The sequence below is a fragment of the Halichoerus grypus genome, chromosome 2 (genome assembly GCF_964656455.1).
Source record: "Halichoerus grypus chromosome 2, mHalGry1.hap1.1, whole genome shotgun sequence".
Classification (NCBI taxonomy): domain Eukaryota; kingdom Metazoa; phylum Chordata; class Mammalia; order Carnivora; family Phocidae; genus Halichoerus; species Halichoerus grypus.
The window spans coordinates 103,698,255-103,719,128 of record NC_135713.1 but is presented as its reverse complement, the minus strand read 5'-3'; the positions used below and the strand labels follow the sequence as shown (position 1 = coordinate 103,719,128).

Genomic DNA, 20,874 nt, shown 5'->3' with positions numbered 1-20,874 from the left:
ACTGGTAAAGTTGAACTTTTTAGGGGTTCTGGGTGGCTCAGTAGGTTAAGCGTCTGCCTTCGGCTCAGGGTCCTGGAATTGAGCCCCACATTGGGCTCCTTGCTCAGCAGGGAGCCTGCTTCTCCCTCTCCCTCTCCGGCCACTCCCCCTGCTTGTGTTCTCCCTTTCTCTCTCTCTCTGTCAAATAAGTAAATAAAATCTTAAAAAAAAAAAGTTGAACTTTTTAAAGATGTTAACTGGCCATTTATATTTCATCACTCTTGTGGTGGTTGTTAGTTGTGTAGTATGATTATATATTTCTTGCTGATTTACAAAATTTCTTAAATATGAAGGATATTTTTGGTTTTAAATATTTTTACTAGTTTGCCATTACAATTTGTGTGGGGGTTGTTTTGTTTTGTTTTGTTTTGTTTTTAACATGGAGTTTTAAATGTGCATTGCTAAATCTGCCAATCTTTTCTTCATGTTTGTGGCCCAATGTCATTCTTTAGGTTTTCATAATCCCAGGATTATGTAAATACCTACTTATATCTTTCCCTAGTGTTTTTATAATTTTATTTTTAATTGACATCTTTACCTGGAATTGATTATTTGGTGTATTATGTTAAATTATTCTTGCAACGTTTTTTTCTATATTGCTAACTTGCACTATTGAATAATCCTGTGTTCCCCCCCCCCCCCACTGATATTAAACACATCCTTTATCATAGAGTAAGGCCTTAGGAATATTTTTGGGTCAATTTCATTATTTTACATGGATTTTTCTGTCTGTTCCTGTGTCAGTACTTCACTACTAAATTATTGTAGCCATATAATAGTATTTAATATCTGGTAAGCAAGTTGGACCTTTATTGTTCAACACATATTTTTACACTAAAAGCTTAAGCATCTGGATAATGTGCTCCATTCGTATTTTCTCTGAGGTAACCACACCTGGAAAATTCTTAGACAACTGACCATGGAATCAATAAAAAGGCCCCATTATTTAACAGGTGGGCACTACCTGAATTTCAACCCTAGTGCCAAGAAGGAAATAATCAGTCTTAAGACAAACTCCCTACCTTCAAAGTAATGGAAAAGATTGCATGTGGAAAATAAGTAGCATGAGGAATAAAAAAGAACAAAATCTAGGATATTTGATTGCCATTTTATGGTATAGGTTTATAAATGTTTTTATGAGAAGTTTGATCAGAATTTTTTCCATCTCCCTGGTACTGAACAAAAAAGCACAAAGGATTAACAAAGTCATACAGTAGATAACATCTCACTTTTATTTTACATGATGTCAATCCCCAGGACATCTAGGATGGCCATATATAAATGCAAGCCACAAAATCTTCTTCCAAAGACATTCATTAATAATCTTCCTACTACCCAGGGCGCCTGGGTGGCTCAGTTGGTTAAGCGACTGCCTTCGGCTCAGGTCATGATCCTGGAGTCCCGGAATCGAGTCCCGCATCAGGCTCCCTGCTCAGCAGGGAGTCTGCTTCTCCCTCTGACCCTCCCCTCTCTCATGTGCTCTCTCTCTCTCTCTCATTCTCTCTCTCAAATAAATAAATAAATAAATAATCTTTAAAAAAAATAATAATCTTCCTACTACCTACCATTTTGAATTATTAACATCCCTTATCCTCTCTGGTATTGCAGATAACGAAGTTAAATGTAATAATAATGTTCTGTTCTTTGTCTGCTGGCCATGAAATTTAAAATGTCGGGCTTGGGCTGTTTTTTAGTAGAAATAAAAGTTATAAGAAGAAGCTAACCTTTACTGAACGTGTACAAAGCACCAATCCTTTTTAAACCTATAAGCTAGATCTTATTCTTATGCCCAAATCATATGGGAAGAATCTGAAGCACAGAAAGGTTAAGTAATTTTGGTCAAGATGTCATAGCTAGGAAGTGGTAGTTCTCAAAAATAACTAATCATGCTTGGTTCAATAGTTTGTGTGTGTGTGTGTGTGTGTGTAATTTTATATTATAACAATTTCTCTAACTGAGCTAGCCTATATATTTTTCGCAGTTGCTTATAAAGAAGTGTTGTTGTTTTTTAGACTGTAGTAAGAAGGCCAAACAAGTGACTTCAGGACTTCATTATAAATTTTTGGTCAAAAATTGTCTATCCCCCTTAAAATCATGGCAGATATTAAGTCCATGTCCCTAATATTATAAACCCTATATTATTTGAAGAATTAAAATTCAGAACGTTATTTAAAAGTTTGTTTAACTTAAACTAAGAAGCTCCTCATTTAGCCACATTTACCCATAATTTTCCATGGGAATATAAAGAATAGAGTGGTTATGAATATGGGATTTGGAGTCAGACCTGATTTGAATCCCCATTTGGAAATTTACTAGCTGTGTGATTTCAGGCAAACCGTTATAACCTTTCTAATCCTGTTCCTTAAACTGTAATCTGAGGATAATAATAGTACCTTTCTGATAGGTTAGTTTGTGGATTAAATGAAATACTTGTTTTTAGAGGATTTAGCAGAGTGTCAGTGCTCAACAAATGTCTTGTTCTTCTTATTTTTGATGTCATCATTGTTATTTTTTTAAATTAATTTCTCTGTATTTGTCAGTAGGTCAAAATGATGATTAGAATTTATACCATTTCTATAACGTTTGACAGTTTTTACGACGTTTTCTTAATTAACCCATAATAAGTTGCAGTAATTAACTTTAGTTTCTGTCATAATTCTTTCTGAGATAAAATAAATTTGAGATTTGATATTTTTATGGTAAACAGTAATGCCTCATTAATGAAATATTGTTTTTTTTCCCTTGAGGCTGGTACTAAAAAAGTGGTGGGGTGGAGGGGATATCAATTAAAAATAAAATTTAAATATAATGCAAAAGAACATCATCACTTTAGAGGGCAGAGAATTATAAGTTCAGTGTAATGTAAATGTTTTTCTTCCATTCCTCTCCCTTAGCCAAGTTCTAAAGTAGTAATATGATTATATGGAAGGAAGGAATATGATTATAAGCCTTGTTCCCTAATTAGTGTTCATTTTATAAAGGACTATAATGCTGCAGAAGACCAATGAGATTCTTCATAAATAGGAACTTGTCAGAGTCACGGACCGTGGAAAGGTGGTGGTTTTATTTCTAAGCCCTCTGACCAATCCCTGAAGTCACCTCTTTTTCTGCCTTTGTCTTCTGTATAAAGAAAACTCTTCTGTATTGACTCTGCTTTCATACAGTTTGAACTGAAATAAATTTCTATCACATTAGGTAAGTTTGCTTTGTTCATGGATTTGTTCTGAGAGAGATGGGCAGATAGCCATGTACCCCAGCTGCTTACCAGGCGTTTTTGACTGAGAACTCCATCTTCCCAAGTTGTTTTGTTAGTTCACTAGCCACAGATTAAATGTTATTGGCTGAGCAGTTGGTTAAACCCCAGGGCAGGTGTAAGAATGCGTATTACAGGCTTATCCCGGAAAGCTTCTTAAATCCTTCCACCTGTATCCTACTGAGTGTGAAGCATGTTAGATAGGCAAGAAAGCTGAGAAATTATTTCCACGCTGATGAAGATATTTTAAAAATTACATCTTTCACTTTTGCTCCAACAATACTCACTATTTATTAAAAACACTCTATAAGGATTATTTTTTTTTCTTTTTAAATGAGGGAAACAAAAGGTTTTATAAGAGTTGGCTTTTCAAAACCCCAAACCAAGGGAGAAATATTAACATTCATTCAAAATTCAGAAGAAAGGAAGTTTTCCCATGTTAATGGTGAAGAGTAAAAGAAATTCCACTAGTGTTTATCTTTGTTTTCTTTTTCCATAGGCCAGCGTCTTTCTTGGTTTACCTAATGTTCTGTTTTCCTATACTTTCTTCATTTGTATATCAAATATTTAATAATACATTTTTTTATTTTTTGTTACTATTGTCCTCCTACTATCAATTTTTAAATCTCTCTTCTAAGTTTTGGCCATTTCTGTCTGCATTTTTCTCTGCTTCCTTTAAGTCACTGTTTCTGTTTCCCATTTTGAGTCTTCTTTCATCCTTTTCGTCCTTGATTTCTTTCGCTTGTTTAGCCTCTTCTGCTTCTCAGTCACCTCTGTCCTGTGCTACCCTGCTCTGCTGGACATGAAGACCCCAGCGACTTCACTTTCCTGGACTTTTTTTTTTCACATACTTTGATCTCTGGCCTCATTCATGTTTTGTCTGTCTCTCTGTCTCTTCATATGAATTACTGTCATTTCTACTATCTAATTCCTGTTGAAAAAGACACACTATTTTCATATGTAGTGATACTTTAACTCTTTAACTTCTTAATTCCTAAAGAAGCTTTAACATTTGTGAAAAGAACCCTAAGCTACTTGTAATCAGTGATGGAGAAAAGTTCTAAAATTAAAAGTTCATAAGGTTTTTACCTAAATATTACATTTTGATAGTTAAGATACTATCAAAACGAAATTTAAAAATCATCCAATTGATGTTTTAAAATATATTCTAGAAATCATAAGAAAATGTCAAAAGTTTAAACAAAATTGACGTTTACATTTTAAATAGTATCAAAAGTGAACACAGAATCACAGAAAAAAAAGAGTTGTAATATTTGGGGTTGATAATGTCATTATTCTCTATATGGCGAGTTTTGATTAATTCATTTGAAGTAAAGCTAAAAGCTTATGATTTTCATATTAGATATACTTTCTTAAAATTGTAATAAATACCAAATGTTTAACATAGTTACCCAGATTCTGCAGAAATTATTTTGATCTTTATTTTTCATTAGCAGCAAAAGTACCTATAACAGTATCTGTCATCTTTAGGCTTCCAAAGTTTCTAGACTATGAACTGGGAAGCAGGCTTCAGTTTGATAAATAAGTTCAATATCTTCTCTTTAGTTACTTATATGTAAAATAGAATGGAGGAAACCAGGTTATTTGCAGATCTAGAAAATCCAAAGTTATCCACCAAAAGTTCTAAGACTTCAGTATTGTGGCCAGATACAAAATAAATACACAAAGATCAATATCAGTTAATCAATTAATTAGTGCCCTGAAATAATCACTTAGAAAATATTTTTTTAAAGATTTTATTTATTTGAGAAAGACAGAAAGCACAAATAGTCGGAGGGCAGAGGGAGAGAGAGAAGCAGACTCCCCACTAAGTAGGGAGCCCGACATGGGTACTGGATCCCAGGACCCTGAGATCATGACCTGAGCCAAAGGAAAACGCTTAACCAAATGAGCCACCCAAGCACCCTGAAAACATTTTTTATTTAAATTAAGAAAATACAACCTGCTTTATGGCTAAATAGGTATACTATGTTTCTAGAATGCTTAATTTTTAACAAAAAACAAATTATCTCAAAATTATTTCATAAACCTAATATAATCCAAATAAAAATACCAGTTGAAGGAGGGAGAAAAATATGCAAGCAAAAATAGCCAAGAAATTTTTTTAATAAAAAAAATAGGAAAGTATAACTTCTCACTCCTTAGGTATGGGCTATGCATAATAACTTCCCTCCAAAGAGTACAACATGGAAAGCTGGGGCAGGGGGCGTGGAGAATAACTTTAGAGTGGAGAAAACTGACAAGCACTCAGTGAGGTGATCAAGGTCAACTTCAACATCATAAATCATGTTGGTAATATTTGCCTTTGATAAAATGTAATGAAAATCACACTTTGCATTGTGGTCTTTCTCCCAGTAGCCCATAGCCCACTCTGATCATGAGAAAAACATCAGATAATTTCTATTAGTGTAGGCATCCTACAAAATTCCGAACCAGTACTCCTCTAAACTGTCAAAGTGATCAAAACAAGGAAATTCTGAGAAATCACCATAGCCAAGATTAGCCTAAGAAAACATGGCAACTAATGTGATATCCTGATTGGGATCCTGGAACAGAAAAAGGGACATTAGGTAAAAGCTAAGTGTATTAGTCTCCTAGGGCTACCATAACAAAATACCACAGACTAGGTGGCTTAAACAATAGAAATTTATTTTCTCACAGTTTTGGAGGCTAGAAGTCTAAGATGAAAGTGTCAGCAGGGTTGATTTCTAGTGAGACCTCTTTCCTTGGCTTGCAGATAACTACCTTCTTGTTCTATTATCACATGGCCTTCTCTCTGTGTGCATGTGCTCTTCATGGTTCTTCTTCTTCTTTTAAGGACATTAGTTCTCTTTGGATTAAGGCACACCTTAATGACCTCATGTAATCTTTCTTTTAATTGAGGTATAATTAACATATAATATTAGTTTCAGATGTGCAATGTAATTATTCAATATTTGTATGTATTGCAAAATGACATTTTATCTTAATTACCTCTGTTAAGGCCGTATCTCCAAAGACAGTCATATTGGGAGTTAGGTCTTCAACTTATGAATTTGGGGGAACACAATTTAGTCCGTAACAAGGAAATATAAATAAGCTATGGATTTAATAATAAGATATCAATATTGGTTCATTAAATGTAACAAATGTACCATACTAACATGAGATGGTAATAATAGGGAAAATTGATTTGGAGGTATAAGGGAACTGTCTGTACTAACTGCTCAATTTTTCTGTAAATCTAAAACTCTTGAAAAAATAGAATCTATTTTTAAAAATAAGCAAATTTTTAGAAATTTTTTTTAAGAGTAAGAAAGTAATGATATTTGCCAGTCAGATGCCAAAATTATGAAAAGAGAACTGTAAGAGTGCTGTTGAAAATACAGGTGGATACTTACATGGTATTAATGTGAAGAAAGACTTAAGTATGACTTTAAAGACAGAGACCACAAAGGAAGAGGCTGCTCACAATGACTATATAAAAAATTGTAAAGTTCTATATGGAAGGGAGGAAAAAAGAAAGAGGAATGGAGGGAGGAAGAAAGGAGATAGGTAAGTGAGAAAACTCAACAAAAAAACAAAATTAAAGGACAAATGATAAACTGGAAAAGGTATTTTCAATGTATGTGATGAATATAGATTTATTTTCTTAATATAGTAAAATTTCTCACAAATCCCTAAGGAAAAGCTGAATATCACATTTTTTCAATGGGCAAAGGATATATACACACATATCACAAAAGAAGAAATACAGATAGCCAAATACATAGGAGAAAGGGAAAACAAAATATTAAAGCAAAATAAGACACTCTGCCAATGAGGGTGTAAATTGATAAATCCTCTCTGGAGTGAAGTTAGACCATTCGTATGAAATACCTTAAAAATATACAAATCTTTGTCCCAAGAATTCTACTTCTGGGAATATATACTAAGCATGAGTAAAGATTCTCTATTATAAATGACAGAAATATCTTAAACAAAAATAGGGAATCTATCAGCATGGGAAGCTTAAGAAGTAGAGCTAGGGCATGAGTAGATCAGAGAATTCAACCAGTGTCAGGAATCTCTCTCTTTTTTCTGTCTCTTGGCTCCATTTTCCTCTCAGTTGGCCTCATCCATCGACCAGGCTTCCCCTAGGGGGTGGGAAAGATGGCCGTCAGAAGCTCTAGGATCATGTTATCGTCAACCCAGTAGTTCTAGGAAATGTTCTTGAACCAATTCTGTTTGGCCTTTTCTAATTCAAATGCCCATGCCCTGATGTAATCACTGGTTATTCTGGGCAGACCTATTACATGTGTCCCCTTACTGGGACAAGGACAGGGGATGTCATCCCGCTCCAACAACATGGACTCAGAGTGGAGAAGGGTCATTTCTGAAAGAGAAAGAATTATGCTACCAAAAGAAAGAATACTGAACCAGCCTCTCCTCCCCAAAATTTCTACAAATAAGAAAATCCAAATTTTTCTTATTCACATAGATATTATTAGCAGCATTTTGTTTATAAAAGTGAAAATTTGAACAAGCCTAAGAATCCTACAACACAGGGTTGATTGTAAATTGTCTATAGGATGAAATATTAGACATTTTTTTTTAGATTTTATTTATTTATTTGAGAGAGACATTACTAGCAGTGGGGAGGAGCAGAGGGAGAGGGAAAAGCAGACTCCCCGCTGAGCAGGGAGCCCCCGATGCGGGGCTCGATCCCAGGACCCTGAGATTATGACCTGAGCTGAAGGCAGACACTTAACTAACTGAGCCACTCAGGCACCCCCAAATACTAGAAAATAATTAAATGATGTAGAAGTATACTTATCTGGGGCATCTGGGTGGCTCAGTAGGTTAAGCGTCTGCCTTTGGCTCAGGTCGTGATCCCAGAGTCCAGTTATTGAGTCCCATGTCAAACTCCTTCTTCAGCGGGGAGTCTGCTTCTCCCTCTGCCCCTCCCCACCGCTCATGCACTCTCTCTCAAATAAATAAATAAAATCTTAAAAAAAAAAAAAAGGTAGAGATATTCATGTAAAGAAAGATGATTGTGGTATAGTTGGGTATGAAATACAAATTATAAAATTTATGCATTATGATCCCTTCATATATATATATATACACACATGTGTATATATATATACACACATATACACACACATATTACATATAATACATACATGCATATATATATATGTACATAGAGATGCACAGGAAAAGTACAGGAAGCGATGTACCTATATATTTACAGTAATTATTGATGAGCTATGAGATGATTTTTGTTTCTTTTTTCTTTTTACTTCTAAGGATTGTGTTACTTTGCACAAAAAACCCCACAAAAACAGTGAATATATATTTATCATGCTATGAAAGTTATAAAAATAAAATTTCTATAATTCTTTGATTCTGTAAACAGTTTCTACCCTTCGAATGGCTTGTAGTCTAGTATAAACTGGATATATTTTAAAATATACATATAAGCCTCCAAAGTTAGCTAAGATCAAAGAAGTTATGTGTGTGTGGTATGTACACAAAAATATTTGAAAAAGTCTATGCAGTGTAATAGAATATTATGAAATGATAACTTTATACAAGCACAGTTTGTATGTAGCACATATACACAAAATACAAAATTAATTGAAATAATGGACTTGGTGGAGGCATGATGTTTGAATCTCACTCTAATTATGTGAGGTAACTAGGGTGCATATCACAATCTCCTCTTCACAGATGAAGAAACAGGCCTGAAAAGCAATGTGACTTTCCTACAGTAACATTTAGTGACTGAACTATAATTCAAACCCAGGTCTTCCACCTGCAATCCACAAAAGTTTCCATAGAAAGTATCAGAGAAACTCAAAAGTAAGAGCAGATCCTGAAACCCAGGGCAGTCAGAAGATTTTTAGAAGGAAATGGGAATTACACTTGGGGTTTGAAAGGACAGGGGACACCGACCAGTGGGCAGGGGATGGTAGGACATTCCAGAGAAGTGACATGGACAGAGTATGCTGCAGGCCATCTATGATGCAGAGCTGGGTGTGGTCCTTTCAAAGAATCAAATGTGGGCAAAACTTGAAAATTGTTTTGTCTTGCTGAAATTTTTCTTTAAAAACAAAAAGGGCTATTTTTGCTTTTCAAATGCAAATCTCCTTTCCAGTCCTCCCCCTCAAAAGAAATCTTCAACCAGATCATTTAAGTTTCTTATCTGTAGTCCTATAGAATAATAAACTTAAACAATAACTAGGAGTTATTTAGTTGGGTTTCTTAGGAATTCTAATTTAACAGAAAATGAGAAGCTGTCAACACAATATACTAAAAACAAATTATGAAGATGACAGTTTCACAAAGAATGGCAAGGCCTTTCAACACAAGTCAAGGGAGGCTGTCTGAGGGCAATATATGCATTTTTCCCCCCACCTCATATCTCAAAGACCAAGAGTACAAAAGACGAATGTCAATCAGTAGGCAATTTAAGTGGCCATTTGAGGAAGAAAAGTGTTGGATTTTCACAGCATAAAGTTAGTAGTGGTGGGAATTCTTTGTTTTAGCTTTTTGAAATATTCGCCTTTTCTCTGGTATTGTGGAGTTTGAGAGTTACTGACCTAGAAAACTCAAGGGTTTATAAACATAATAGCTAAATAATTTGGAATTATATATTAATACTATTAAGGAGAATGGTGAAAAACACCAGAATTCTAGCCAAAGGTTTTAGAAGTGACTGGTTACCCAGAAACATTTTATTTATTCATCAAAAATTTATTGAGGGTGTTTTTCCTGCCAAGCATTGGTGACTGGTGCTGGTACAAAGGCAAGTAAAACAGAGCCAGCTGCAGTCTGGTGAGGGAGCCTAAACTAGAGAGATATGCAGAAGAGGGTCTGACCCCACTGGAAGAAGAGGACAGGCCAGGAGAGGAGTCAGGGACTCTTTCCCACAAGGGATGACACCTCAGCCAGTACAAAGGAGAGGAGAAGTGTATTACGATAGAGAAGCAGCAAGCAGGCAGGAGAGAACAGGTTTTGTTCAGGAAACTGCAAGTAATTCGGAATGTCTGGGATATAAATGTGATCAGAGAAGGTGATACAGGAACTTGGAATCAAAAGCCAAATTATAGAGGCCACATAAGAAATTTGGGTTTCATTGTGTAGACAATGGAGAGCACCAAAGGATTTAAAACAAAAGAGTTTTCATGGCTAGATTTGTACCTTTGAAAAATATATATATAACAGAAAAGACCCAGATATCATCATCAACTACAAGGCATTCCTTAGTAATTAGATGCCTGATAGGAGACTGCCAAACCACCACCCTTACAGGGGCAGGCCGTGGGCCCTTGACTCTCCCACTCTGGGACCTCCAGCTGAACGGGGTGTCCCGACCTAGCATCCTCATTTCAGGAAGTAGAAGGAGAAACTGAGACTGAGATTCTAAAGAGCAGTGACTAAAGACAATAATGGGAGAAAAATTTATAGTTAATTACCTTTTTTTTTTTGCAAGCTTTCATCTAAAAGAGAGGTGCCTTTTCCCAAAGAGCCTCCCACATTGCTCAAGACATTTTTGGAACTTCTCTTTTTGAATTGCTTTAAAGGGTAGCCTGGGAGCCATACAAATAATCATTCTTGTCTCTTTATAGTTGGATTAAAAAAAATTTTTTTATTCCAAAATAAGCACTACCCCATCTGATTTTTTTATCCTACTCACTCAACTTAGCACTGAATTAACTTTCTATTTATTCCTGAAGTTAAATCCATCTTCATTTCATGAAAATTTCTTACCTCTGAAGACATTCAGTAGAGTACCTCATCAACTCCTTACCAGCTACAAGTTTCTTGACCATGAAAAAAAAAGTTTGCCTGTGCAGTGGGGGTGATGACAACATCTTTCCTGCCTCCCCCATACCGTTACTACTATGAAGATAATAGCAGAAAACACGTGAAAGCTTTTTGTAAAGAGCTGTGTCAATGGATGCTCTTCTTGTCGCCTCACGCTTTGCAGGCGATTCCAAAGTGTGCATTTGTTCTAGTGTCTGTGTGTGCATCTCCCTAACAGACTGTTCCCTTTAGGATGGCAGGGCCTGGATCATATTTGGCTTTGTGTCCCCGGTGTCTGACACAGGGTCTCACACATAAAAAGTCCTCAGATGTTTGTTGAGTGAATAATTGAATCTAGTTTCTTGTCTTATCTTCAAACCATATCTAAGAAAAGGATAATACACTTGTGATTATTCAGTTAATGAGCTCAGGTGCCACTTATGCTTCTTCAAATGAGTAGTTTGTCATTAGGAACTAGCTGTTCATCTCTGAAGGGGCCAGAACAAATAGCTGATGAAATAAATCTATGTAAAAATGTAAAGATTCTTAAACTTCAGTGCTGTGGGCTTAACTTTGACTGTATTTTAAAATCACCAGGAAAAAATTTTAATTACCAATTTAATTACCAATGCTGGGGCCCCATCCCAGCACAATTAAATCAACACCTCTGGAGGTAGAAGCCAGGCATAGTTTTTAAAGCTACCCAAATGATTCTTACGTGCAGCCTATGTTTACTGCAGGGCTCTAGGATTAGTCTGTGAGAAACTGCTTAAAAAAAAAATCTGTCAAGGGGCACCTGCCTGGCTCAGTCGGTGGGGCATGTGACTCTTGATCTCGGGGTTGTGAGTTCGAGCCCCATGTTGCACACAGAGTTTACTTAATAAAAAAACCTATCTAGTTTTACATGAGGGATCATAGTCAGTAGGAAAGAACATAAGGCATGCTCGCCCTGCAGTCTATGAGTAACAGCTAGCCGTTAGGTGAGAGGACCACAGTGGAAAAGCAGCAATCAGTATGTGCCGAGCTCTGAGAGGTCATGAAAAGGTGGGCTTGTGCTGAGCATGAGACTTTCTGCAGAGCTATTAGACATTTTAAAAGTTTATCACAGAAATAAAAGACATTCCCTGCCCACAAAAGGAGGTCAAGTGTTAGTTCAGCAGACCAGCTAGTACCAGCCAGCAGGTCTGGCCAGTACAGAGGATCTGGGGGTTTTGCTTTACAACACAAATCACCATTCTCAGCACTGGGAATACAGTTGGGGACAAGACTCAAACCATCTCGAATAACTGACAGTCTGTTCACAATTAAGTAGACAGCCAGTTACAAAAGGGTAAATGATGAAAGAAATGAAATAAGGTTGGTGAGATAAGAAGATGTAGTTGTTAGAGAGTTTTAAGGGTCTGGCTGAGGTAGTTCAGTCTAATACAATAGTCAATAATTCCTGGTCAAAGAAATGTATAAGAAAAATTATTTTAGGGGCACCTGGCTGGCTCAGTCAATAGAGCATGGGACTCTCAACCTCAGGGTTGTGAGTTCAAGCCCCATGTTGGGGGTGGAACCTACTTAATTAAAAAAAATTTTTAAAGATTATTTTAGAATGCTTGGAGGATTAGAAGAAGGAGAAATAATACAGATGTAGAACAGTTAGAACACCTACAAAAATCTAAAGGTGGGGTGGTAAGTTCCTAAATTGGCGAGACTTGGGAAGGAGTGGTTTATAGAATTTCCAAAGAAAAAGATGGCTGTTTACACGATAGAAGCATAAGTAATCTTAATGCATTTTAGTCAGAAACAAGTTATTAATACTGGAATTCTATATTGCACTACTTACTCTATGTTTGAGAATAAGTACCTCTCTTGTGTTCTCCATTAATATTCATTACTGTCATTTCTTAATCTAGTTCATGATTGTGGGGGAACTTTAAAAACTGAATGTCAAATTAGTGAATTTAGTCAAGGTCCAGGTCCTTTTCAAAGAATCAGTTGTTTACTTTTGTTTATAATTTCATACAAGCCCATATGAAAAAAAAAGACCTTATTCTACCAAATAACCTCTATGAAAATGTAAGCCTCCATATTTCTGTAAAACACTAAAGTCAATGTTCTTATTTGAGAATCTGAGCTTATGTAAATTTTTTATTAATCAGAACTAAATTTTTTGTCTTTTCCTTCAAGTGAACAAGTTCTGGGGCACCTGGGTGGCTCAGTCGTTAAGCATCTGCCTTCGGCTCAGGTCATGATCCCGGGGTCCTGGGATGGAGCCCCACTTTGGGCTCTCTGCTCAGCTGGGAGCCTGCTTCTCCCTCTCCCTCTCCCCCTGCTTGTGTTCCCTCTCTCGCTATGTCTCTCTCTATCAAATAAATAAATAAAATCTTTAAAAGTTCTAAAATGTTCATATGTAAATGATCAGTGTGCAATTAATTCCAAAAAATTAACTGCTCTTGTTGGGCCGGTTCCATCACCAGACACAGAGTGAATAGTATTGAGTTATTGGGACATACAAAGTTGTAAATGACCAGACCCTTATGTCCTTGAGTTAAGTCTGTAGTGTAAGTCTACATGTATATTCTCATAGGAGGCTGTAAAATGTGGGCATGCTTTCAATTCATGCAGTCTGTGATTTATGGAGGCACATAGGTCAGGAGTTTATTATGCTGAAAATCATAATAACTGTTTTGTTTTGCTTTTTAAAATGAAGTGACCAAAGCATGTTGAAAGATAAATGGGTGAACCATTTTGATTATGCTTTTATTTCTATTAAAGATTAAATATTATTGCTGAGTAACCAGCCATGCTAAGTATTATGATATTAAAGCTGAAGTAGTTTGTAAGCTGATAGCCCCTTCTTTCCTCTGGGGTTAGGTTTGTTATTAATCAAAATGTTGGACTTGTTTAGTGCAGTGGTGTATGAAACAAACAGTTGAAAAAGACAGCTACTTTAATTTACGGCTTTCTGTTTTTTTGCAAATTTGTAGGAAAATCTGTTTCTCTTTGTGGACTTTGTGCTGTTGTTCACATGTCTAGAGTTGATTTCTCATACCAGAGCCAACTAAATCCAATAGTTGCAAGCTACTCTCATGGGATGGAAAGGAGGAAGGTGCCTATAAGGTTTTAATTGACAAGTTCTGGTAAAGTCATTTTTGAAATGTGGGCAGTCCCTAATAGAAATGGATATTACAAAACATCCATCTGTATTTTTGGACAGAGAGAGCAATAATTTTTGAAATAGAAAAATGTGTATATAGAAAGATATTAATAAGTTAACTAAAGACAGTGGTTTTGTTTTTCACTATCAATATAGGGGTATTGAATAAAATTGTTTTAAAGGGCATGTTTCGAGCTACTTCCTGGTTTCGGCTTAGGTATCTGCACAAGAATCATTTGCTAAACACATTGAAATGCAGTGCAGGGTCTGTACTCTCCACGATGTGTAGTAAAGGACCTTCAAAAGGACATCCTGCCACCCTTCTAAACTTGTTCCTCAGAAGTGGAAATACACTTACAATTCCTAAAAAGTATACTTTGTGGGGAATGCAGCACAGATTGTAAGATGTGTCAAAGAAAAAGACCACCTCTCAATACCTGAAACAAAAGGTTTAATTTATTACTTAAGTAAGGAAGAGCTATGCTTTTAGGCCCAGTCTCTGAGCAAAGTGGGTTGCAAATCTTACACGAGTTTTGGGGTCAGGGATTATTTGGGGATTGACATCAGTCTCAGAAGCCCCATTACTCACGAGAGACTGTCAGTGATTGGCTGGCTTTCAGAAATATGTTTGCTAGAGAGCCCACCACTGATTGGCCAACTGTCAAAAGCATAAGGCTGTCACTGATTAGTTGGCTTTCAAAGGTGTATTTACTGAACTGAGTTGTCACTGATCATTTAGGCCTAAGCAAATTATCATTAATTGATTAAATCCAGTTTGTGTTTCAAACTGGTTCTAGTTGTTCTTTGTTACCATGAATGTAGAACAATCAGACTTTTTCTAGGAGTTGGAATTTTTTTTATTCTCAGAAGCTAATACTTAAACACTGTAGGAAATTGAAAGCATAAGAAAATCAGACTTGAGGAATCCATTTAAATAAGCAACGATCTTATGATGCATTTCCTTTTTTTTCATATTTGTAGCTTCTAGTATTTTATTAGTATCTCCAATTGAAAAGTTGTAATCAAAACCTATGAATACCCTATCTTCCTCCTCCCACAAAGAATCTACAGATTTATCCTACTAAATTGTATGATTATCCATGATAAAATTGATGCTATTTATTCTGTTACCATAAGCTTAATTCAGAGCTCTTTTTTCTATTTCTTCCATTAAATATATCTGCTCGTTTTAAAAGAAGATAGAAACAATTTAAAATGGAAACTTAGGAAGCATGGGCCTCAATATCACCATTCTTGAAATTATCTATCAATCAGCATGGTTTTTCCCCTGTAATTGCTATGATAAAGAGGTCACTATACTTTCTGATTTTCTTTTTTTGTTGTTTTGTTTCCTTCTTTTTCTTTTTTATATGGTTGCCATACAATGTTGCATTAGATTTCGGTGTACAGCATAGTGATTCAACTATCTATACCTTATACTACGCTCACCACAAGTGCAGCTCCCACCTGTCACCATGCAACACTATGACAGTACCATTGACTATATTCCTTATGCTGTGCCTTTTATTTCCATGACTTATTCATTCCGCAAGTGGAAGCCTGTACATCCTATGCCTCTTTACCCATCTGGCCCATCCTCCCACCCCTCTCCCCTCTGGCAACCATAAGTACTCTGTATTTATAGGTCTGATTCTGTTTATTGATTTGTTTTGTTTTTTAGATTCTACATCTAAGTGAAATAACATGGTATTTGTCGTTGACTTATTTCAGTAAACATAATACCCTCTAGGTCCACCCATGTTGTAAATGGCAAGATCTCATATGATACCTTTTGTAAAAAAGGGTGTTTACTAAAGCAAGAGAAGTGTAAGAAGTCAGCAGTTCTGACGGGTGATAGGGCGTGTTCATGTATTGAAATTAGTTATGAAACTTGATGCAAATAACAAATTATTAATAATGAAGTATAGAAATGAGCATCTGATTTACCTCATTTAGTAAGTTAAAGTAGATTCCAGGTCATCTCTATAATAATATCACTTGTACTAATTGCATTCCAGTAAGCTTTTCTGGAATGGAAGGGGTGGGAATAGAGTTAAGACTCAACTTGTCAGCCCTCGAGAACAGTAGCTACTGAATCCTTAGTACCACCAATATTGTAACATTTTATTTCCCACCAAAATCTTTTCTTCAAAATCTGAATATATCCATGAGAGTTTATCACATAAGTAAACTTCACTCAGCATTTGTGCTACTGCAGGGAAAAGGGGTGGGGGATTTGTGCTAGTACCTACTGCCCAAATCTCTGCTTATTCAGGGGAAAAGAAATTCATGTAATATTTGGGTTTCATGTGAAAGTTACAACGGGTGTATGCGGAGTGTTAATCCCATAGGCAATTTAGCCCTATCAGCTGTGATAAAAGTGTTGGGTATGCCCACTTTAAAATTGCTTAACTAACAAGTGGGAAAAGCCTTAGTAGTTTTGTTTATATATCATAATTGAACTTTTCTCTTTCCAAATTCATTCAGCTGCCCTGAAATCTGGTCTTTGACTTCCCCATTTATTTCTGACACCTCCTAATGGGGGCAGAGCTAATCACTTACATATTTCCCTGCTGCTAAGGATAGCCAGCTTATGACCACTTATGATTCAAGCACATGTTGATACCTTAAGACCAGTAAGCATTTGATAAAGTGGGAAAGCAGGATGGTTAAATTTGTTGTAATCAACAGTAAGAGGAGGAAATTAGTCCATGGAGTTATGCCAAAGCTTAGTTTCCTTTTACGTGAAAAAAAAAAAAAAAAAAAACACCTTTTTTTTTTTAACCCTGCAACTCCCCATAAAAGGCAGTCATAACACCATTTGAACAAGAATTTTCTTAACGCATTCCTGACTCTTGACCCCTTTAACTACTGAAAACAAAAAGATCAGATAGGGGTGGTTTATTGTCTGGAGTTCTGCCCTGCAACCCTGCCCACTCTCGCTAAGTGAGTGTGCTCTTTATAGAAGCTGGCAAAATGTTCTCTGAGTTTAGTTGAAGGAACACTTCTGGGTAGAATTCCTTTAACCTCCCATCAGGAAAGGACCTTCAAGTGAAGACTGAGGCAAAGAGACTCATTACTAAAAATACAAAACAACAGAACAAACTCCAGACATGTTTTTCAAATTTAAGTGTTTTCTGAGAAGTTGGTTTCCATGTGGTATAAGCACCAATAAACAATAAACGCATGTTGGTGTTCTATACCCTTATGGTTCATTATGCCAAGGACAGTATAGTGTAAAATTTCTACTTTCTGTTCTGCCAAAATCACTGAACCATCTCTCTCCCTCTTCAGGATGTCGCATGTACTTCAGTTTGAGGATAAAACCAGAAAAGTGAAAGATGCAAGCATGCAAGATTCAGACACATTTGAAATCTATGATCCTCGGAATCCAGTGAATAAGAGAAGACGAGAAGAAAGCAAAAAGCTGATGAGAGAGAAAAAAGAAAGAAGATAAAATGACAGTAATGTTAACTAGAACTAGCTAGAAATGTGCCTGCAATAAGTGGCCTTATAACAGCCATTGTTCCCAACAGCATCACTTACAAGGGTGTGAAAAGAAGTATTTTCGAACCTGTTGTCTGGTTTTGAAGAACAATTATCTTGTTATGTAAATTGTGGAATGATTTAAGCAAATGTTTTTTGGTTACCGGTACATGCTTTTTTTCCCCTCCATTTGACCTTTTATAGTGCAAAATCTGAAATAAAATAACTTTCCTGCCAGTTTACATGTTAACTATTTGTAGACTGTGCCAGCCTGTGTGTCTTTTTATCCTAAAATATGTGAAGGCTTTGTTTTCAAGATTTTTCTTTATAAGACGTTCTTGCAAAAAAGAATATTTAAGGGAAAGCTCCCTGGCATTCTGTTACCACATTACTGAATTTAGAATATAATAAAAAAATACATACTATAAAGATTGATTTTTGTTGTTGTTGTTTTGGATATAAATATCTAAAAATAGCCAAATCAGTAAGACTCAGTAGCCCCATGCCTTTAATGCTTGAGGAATCCCCAAGGGAATATTCTCACCTGCATCTAAGCCAACGCCTGGGTTTTACAGATATAATCAAGACACTAATACACTAAGTAACATCAGCCAAGCTTACTGCACACACTGGCCTAATACGGAGCTCCTGTCTACTCCTCTGTCCTTCTCAGCAACAGCAGGAGCACATGCAGAGGTCCCATTCTAGCAACAGAACTCATCAAGAATTTAGCCTTTGATGACAACCACGCATACTGGTTATTTACTATATATTATCTATATTTTACTCAGTTTTTCTAGAATCTGAATCCTCAAATTATACCACAGGCTGACTTTCAGTTACCTAATTAAACCTCACCAGCCACATCTTTTCAGATAGTGTCTCATCGCCTCTCTTTTTCCAAATGTAATCCAACAGACTTTCTCTAGAGCACTTGTTCTCAAAATGTAGTCCCAGATATTACACTGCAGTGGCAACAGTATCACTTGGAGACACGTGAGAAATGCAGATTCTTGCCATACTCCCCATCACCACCACCCCACCTCCAGATTATTGAATCTGAAACTTTGAACCCAGAGGATTTGTTACACAGATTGCTGGCTTCACTGCTGATGATTCCATCTTTGGAGCATGGCAATATCTAGTAAAGTTAAAGATATGCATATCCATTTATCCAAAAACTCTTTTTTTTTAAGATTTTATTTATTTGTCAGAGAGAGAGGGAGAGAGACAGAGAGTAAGCACAAACAGGGGGAGCGGCAGGCAGAGGGAGAAGCAGGCTTCCCGCTGAGCAGGGAGCCTGATGCGGGACTCCATCCCAGGACCCTGGGATCACAACCTGAGCCGAAGGCAGATGCTTAACAGACTGAGCCACCCAGGTGTCCCCCCATTTATCCAAAACTTCTAATCCTACGTCTGTCCCCTAAAGAAATTCTCACACATTGCTCAAGGAGACCTGTACTAAATATACATTGAAGCATCAACAAAAGAATGGATAACTAAGGGGCGCCTGGGTGGCTCAGTCGGTTAAGCATCTGCCTTCAGCTCAGGTCATGATCTCAGGGTCCTGGGATCGAGCCCCGCATTGGGCTCCCTGCTCAGCCAGGAGTCTGCTTCTCCCTCCTCCCTCTAACCCTCCTCCCTGCTTGTGCTCTCTCTCTGTCTCAAATAAACAAAATCTTTAAAAAAAAAGAATGGATAACTAAGTTGTTGTATATCCATACTATGGAATACTGTGTAGTGACGATCAATAAACAAGTTATGTGTTAGCTTATCTTAAAAATAATGTGAGAAAAGGGAACCATCTCTATAAAAATTTAAAACATGCAACACAGCATTCTATTTTGTTTAATGATGTACACATGTAGCAAAAGTATAAAAACACGAATGAAAATAGTGGTTACCTTTGAGGAGGTAGAAGTAACATAGGGGGCTTCATTTGTGTTTGTAATGTTTCATTTCTTAAGGGAGATATTAGGTACTCAAGCCTCATTCTCTCTATATTCTAGTATGCCTGAAATATTTCATATTTTTCCTTTATGATCATATCTAGAACCTGAGGTGAGAAGACAGAAGGACTCCCAATAGTAACAAGAACACTTTCTTTTTTGCTTCAGAAGTAGGAGAAAGTCTCAAAGAGGAAGAGAGGGATAGGATAGGGGTGCTCTGGGGAAATATCAACACACTCAAAAGCAGGGTAATTAGTAGACACCAACCCACCAAAATATAAGCTAGTGTTTAGAAGTGTGCCCTATCTTCCCCTCACTACAAAGTTATAATATCAGTTGTTTTACAGATATTCACAAAGCAAAATTATGTTTTCCAAACTCACGAAGTTTGTTGGTTATTAGGAAATACATTAGCACTGGATTTGTTTATATTGAAGAATCCTATAGGTTTCTCTCCTGTTTCTACCTGAATGTGTCCATCTTTAAGAATAGAGGGGACCACAGGCCTCCAGAGAACAAGCCAGAAGAATATTTGTAGGCATAAAAATATAACTGAGTGACAAACCCTCAGGTTGGTTGAATGCTCCTTATCCTGCTTTAACCACAAGGAACAGAAAAACCTGAAATTTTACAGAGATTAGAATCCCATCTGAAAATTTCACCATGATAGTAAAATTCACTTAGAACTTAACTGCATCAGGGCGCCTGGGTGTCTCAGATGGTTAGGCATCTGCCTTGGGCTCAGGTCAGGATCCCAGGGTCCTGGGATGGAGTCCCGCGTCAGGCTCCCTGCTCAGAAGGGGGCCTGCTTCTTCCTTTCCCTCTGCTGCTCCCCCTGCTTGTGCTCTTTTGCTCTCTCTGTCAAATAAATAAATAAAATCTTAAAAAAAAAAAAAAAAAAGAACTTAACTGCATCATAGCAATAACAATTTTTTAAAGCTTAAGAACATAGTTAAATAGGGGCGCCTGGGTGGCTCAGTCGTTAAGCGTCTGCCTTCGGCTCAGGTCGTGATCCCAGGGTCCTGGGATCGAGCCCCGCATGGGGCTTCCTGCTCGGCGGGAAGCCTGCTTCTCCCTCTCCCACTCCCCCTGCTGGTGTTCCCTCTCTCGCTGTGTCTCTCTCTGTCAAATAAATAAATAAAATCTTTAAAAAAATAAAAATAAATAAAAGATCATAAAATTTGAAAAAAAATAACATAGTTAAATAA

The 20,874-nt window shown here is 36.6% G+C and overlaps 1 protein-coding gene across 2 annotated transcripts in view; it reads left to right on the top strand.

Annotated features, from left to right (window-relative positions):
- CWC27 (CWC27 spliceosome associated cyclophilin) overlaps positions 1-18,146 on the top strand; it is a 196,450-nt gene extending 178,304 nt beyond the window's left edge. For both annotated transcript variants that reach the window (XM_078067278.1, XM_078067279.1), the window contains one exon: positions 17,526-18,146. In XM_078067278.1, coding sequence (XP_077923404.1) covers positions 17,526-17,688 — 163 coding nt within the window. In that variant the 3' untranslated portion in view covers positions 17,689-18,146. The remainder of the gene's footprint in view (positions 1-17,525) is intronic.
- The last annotated feature ends 2,728 nt before the right edge of the window (positions 18,147-20,874 follow it).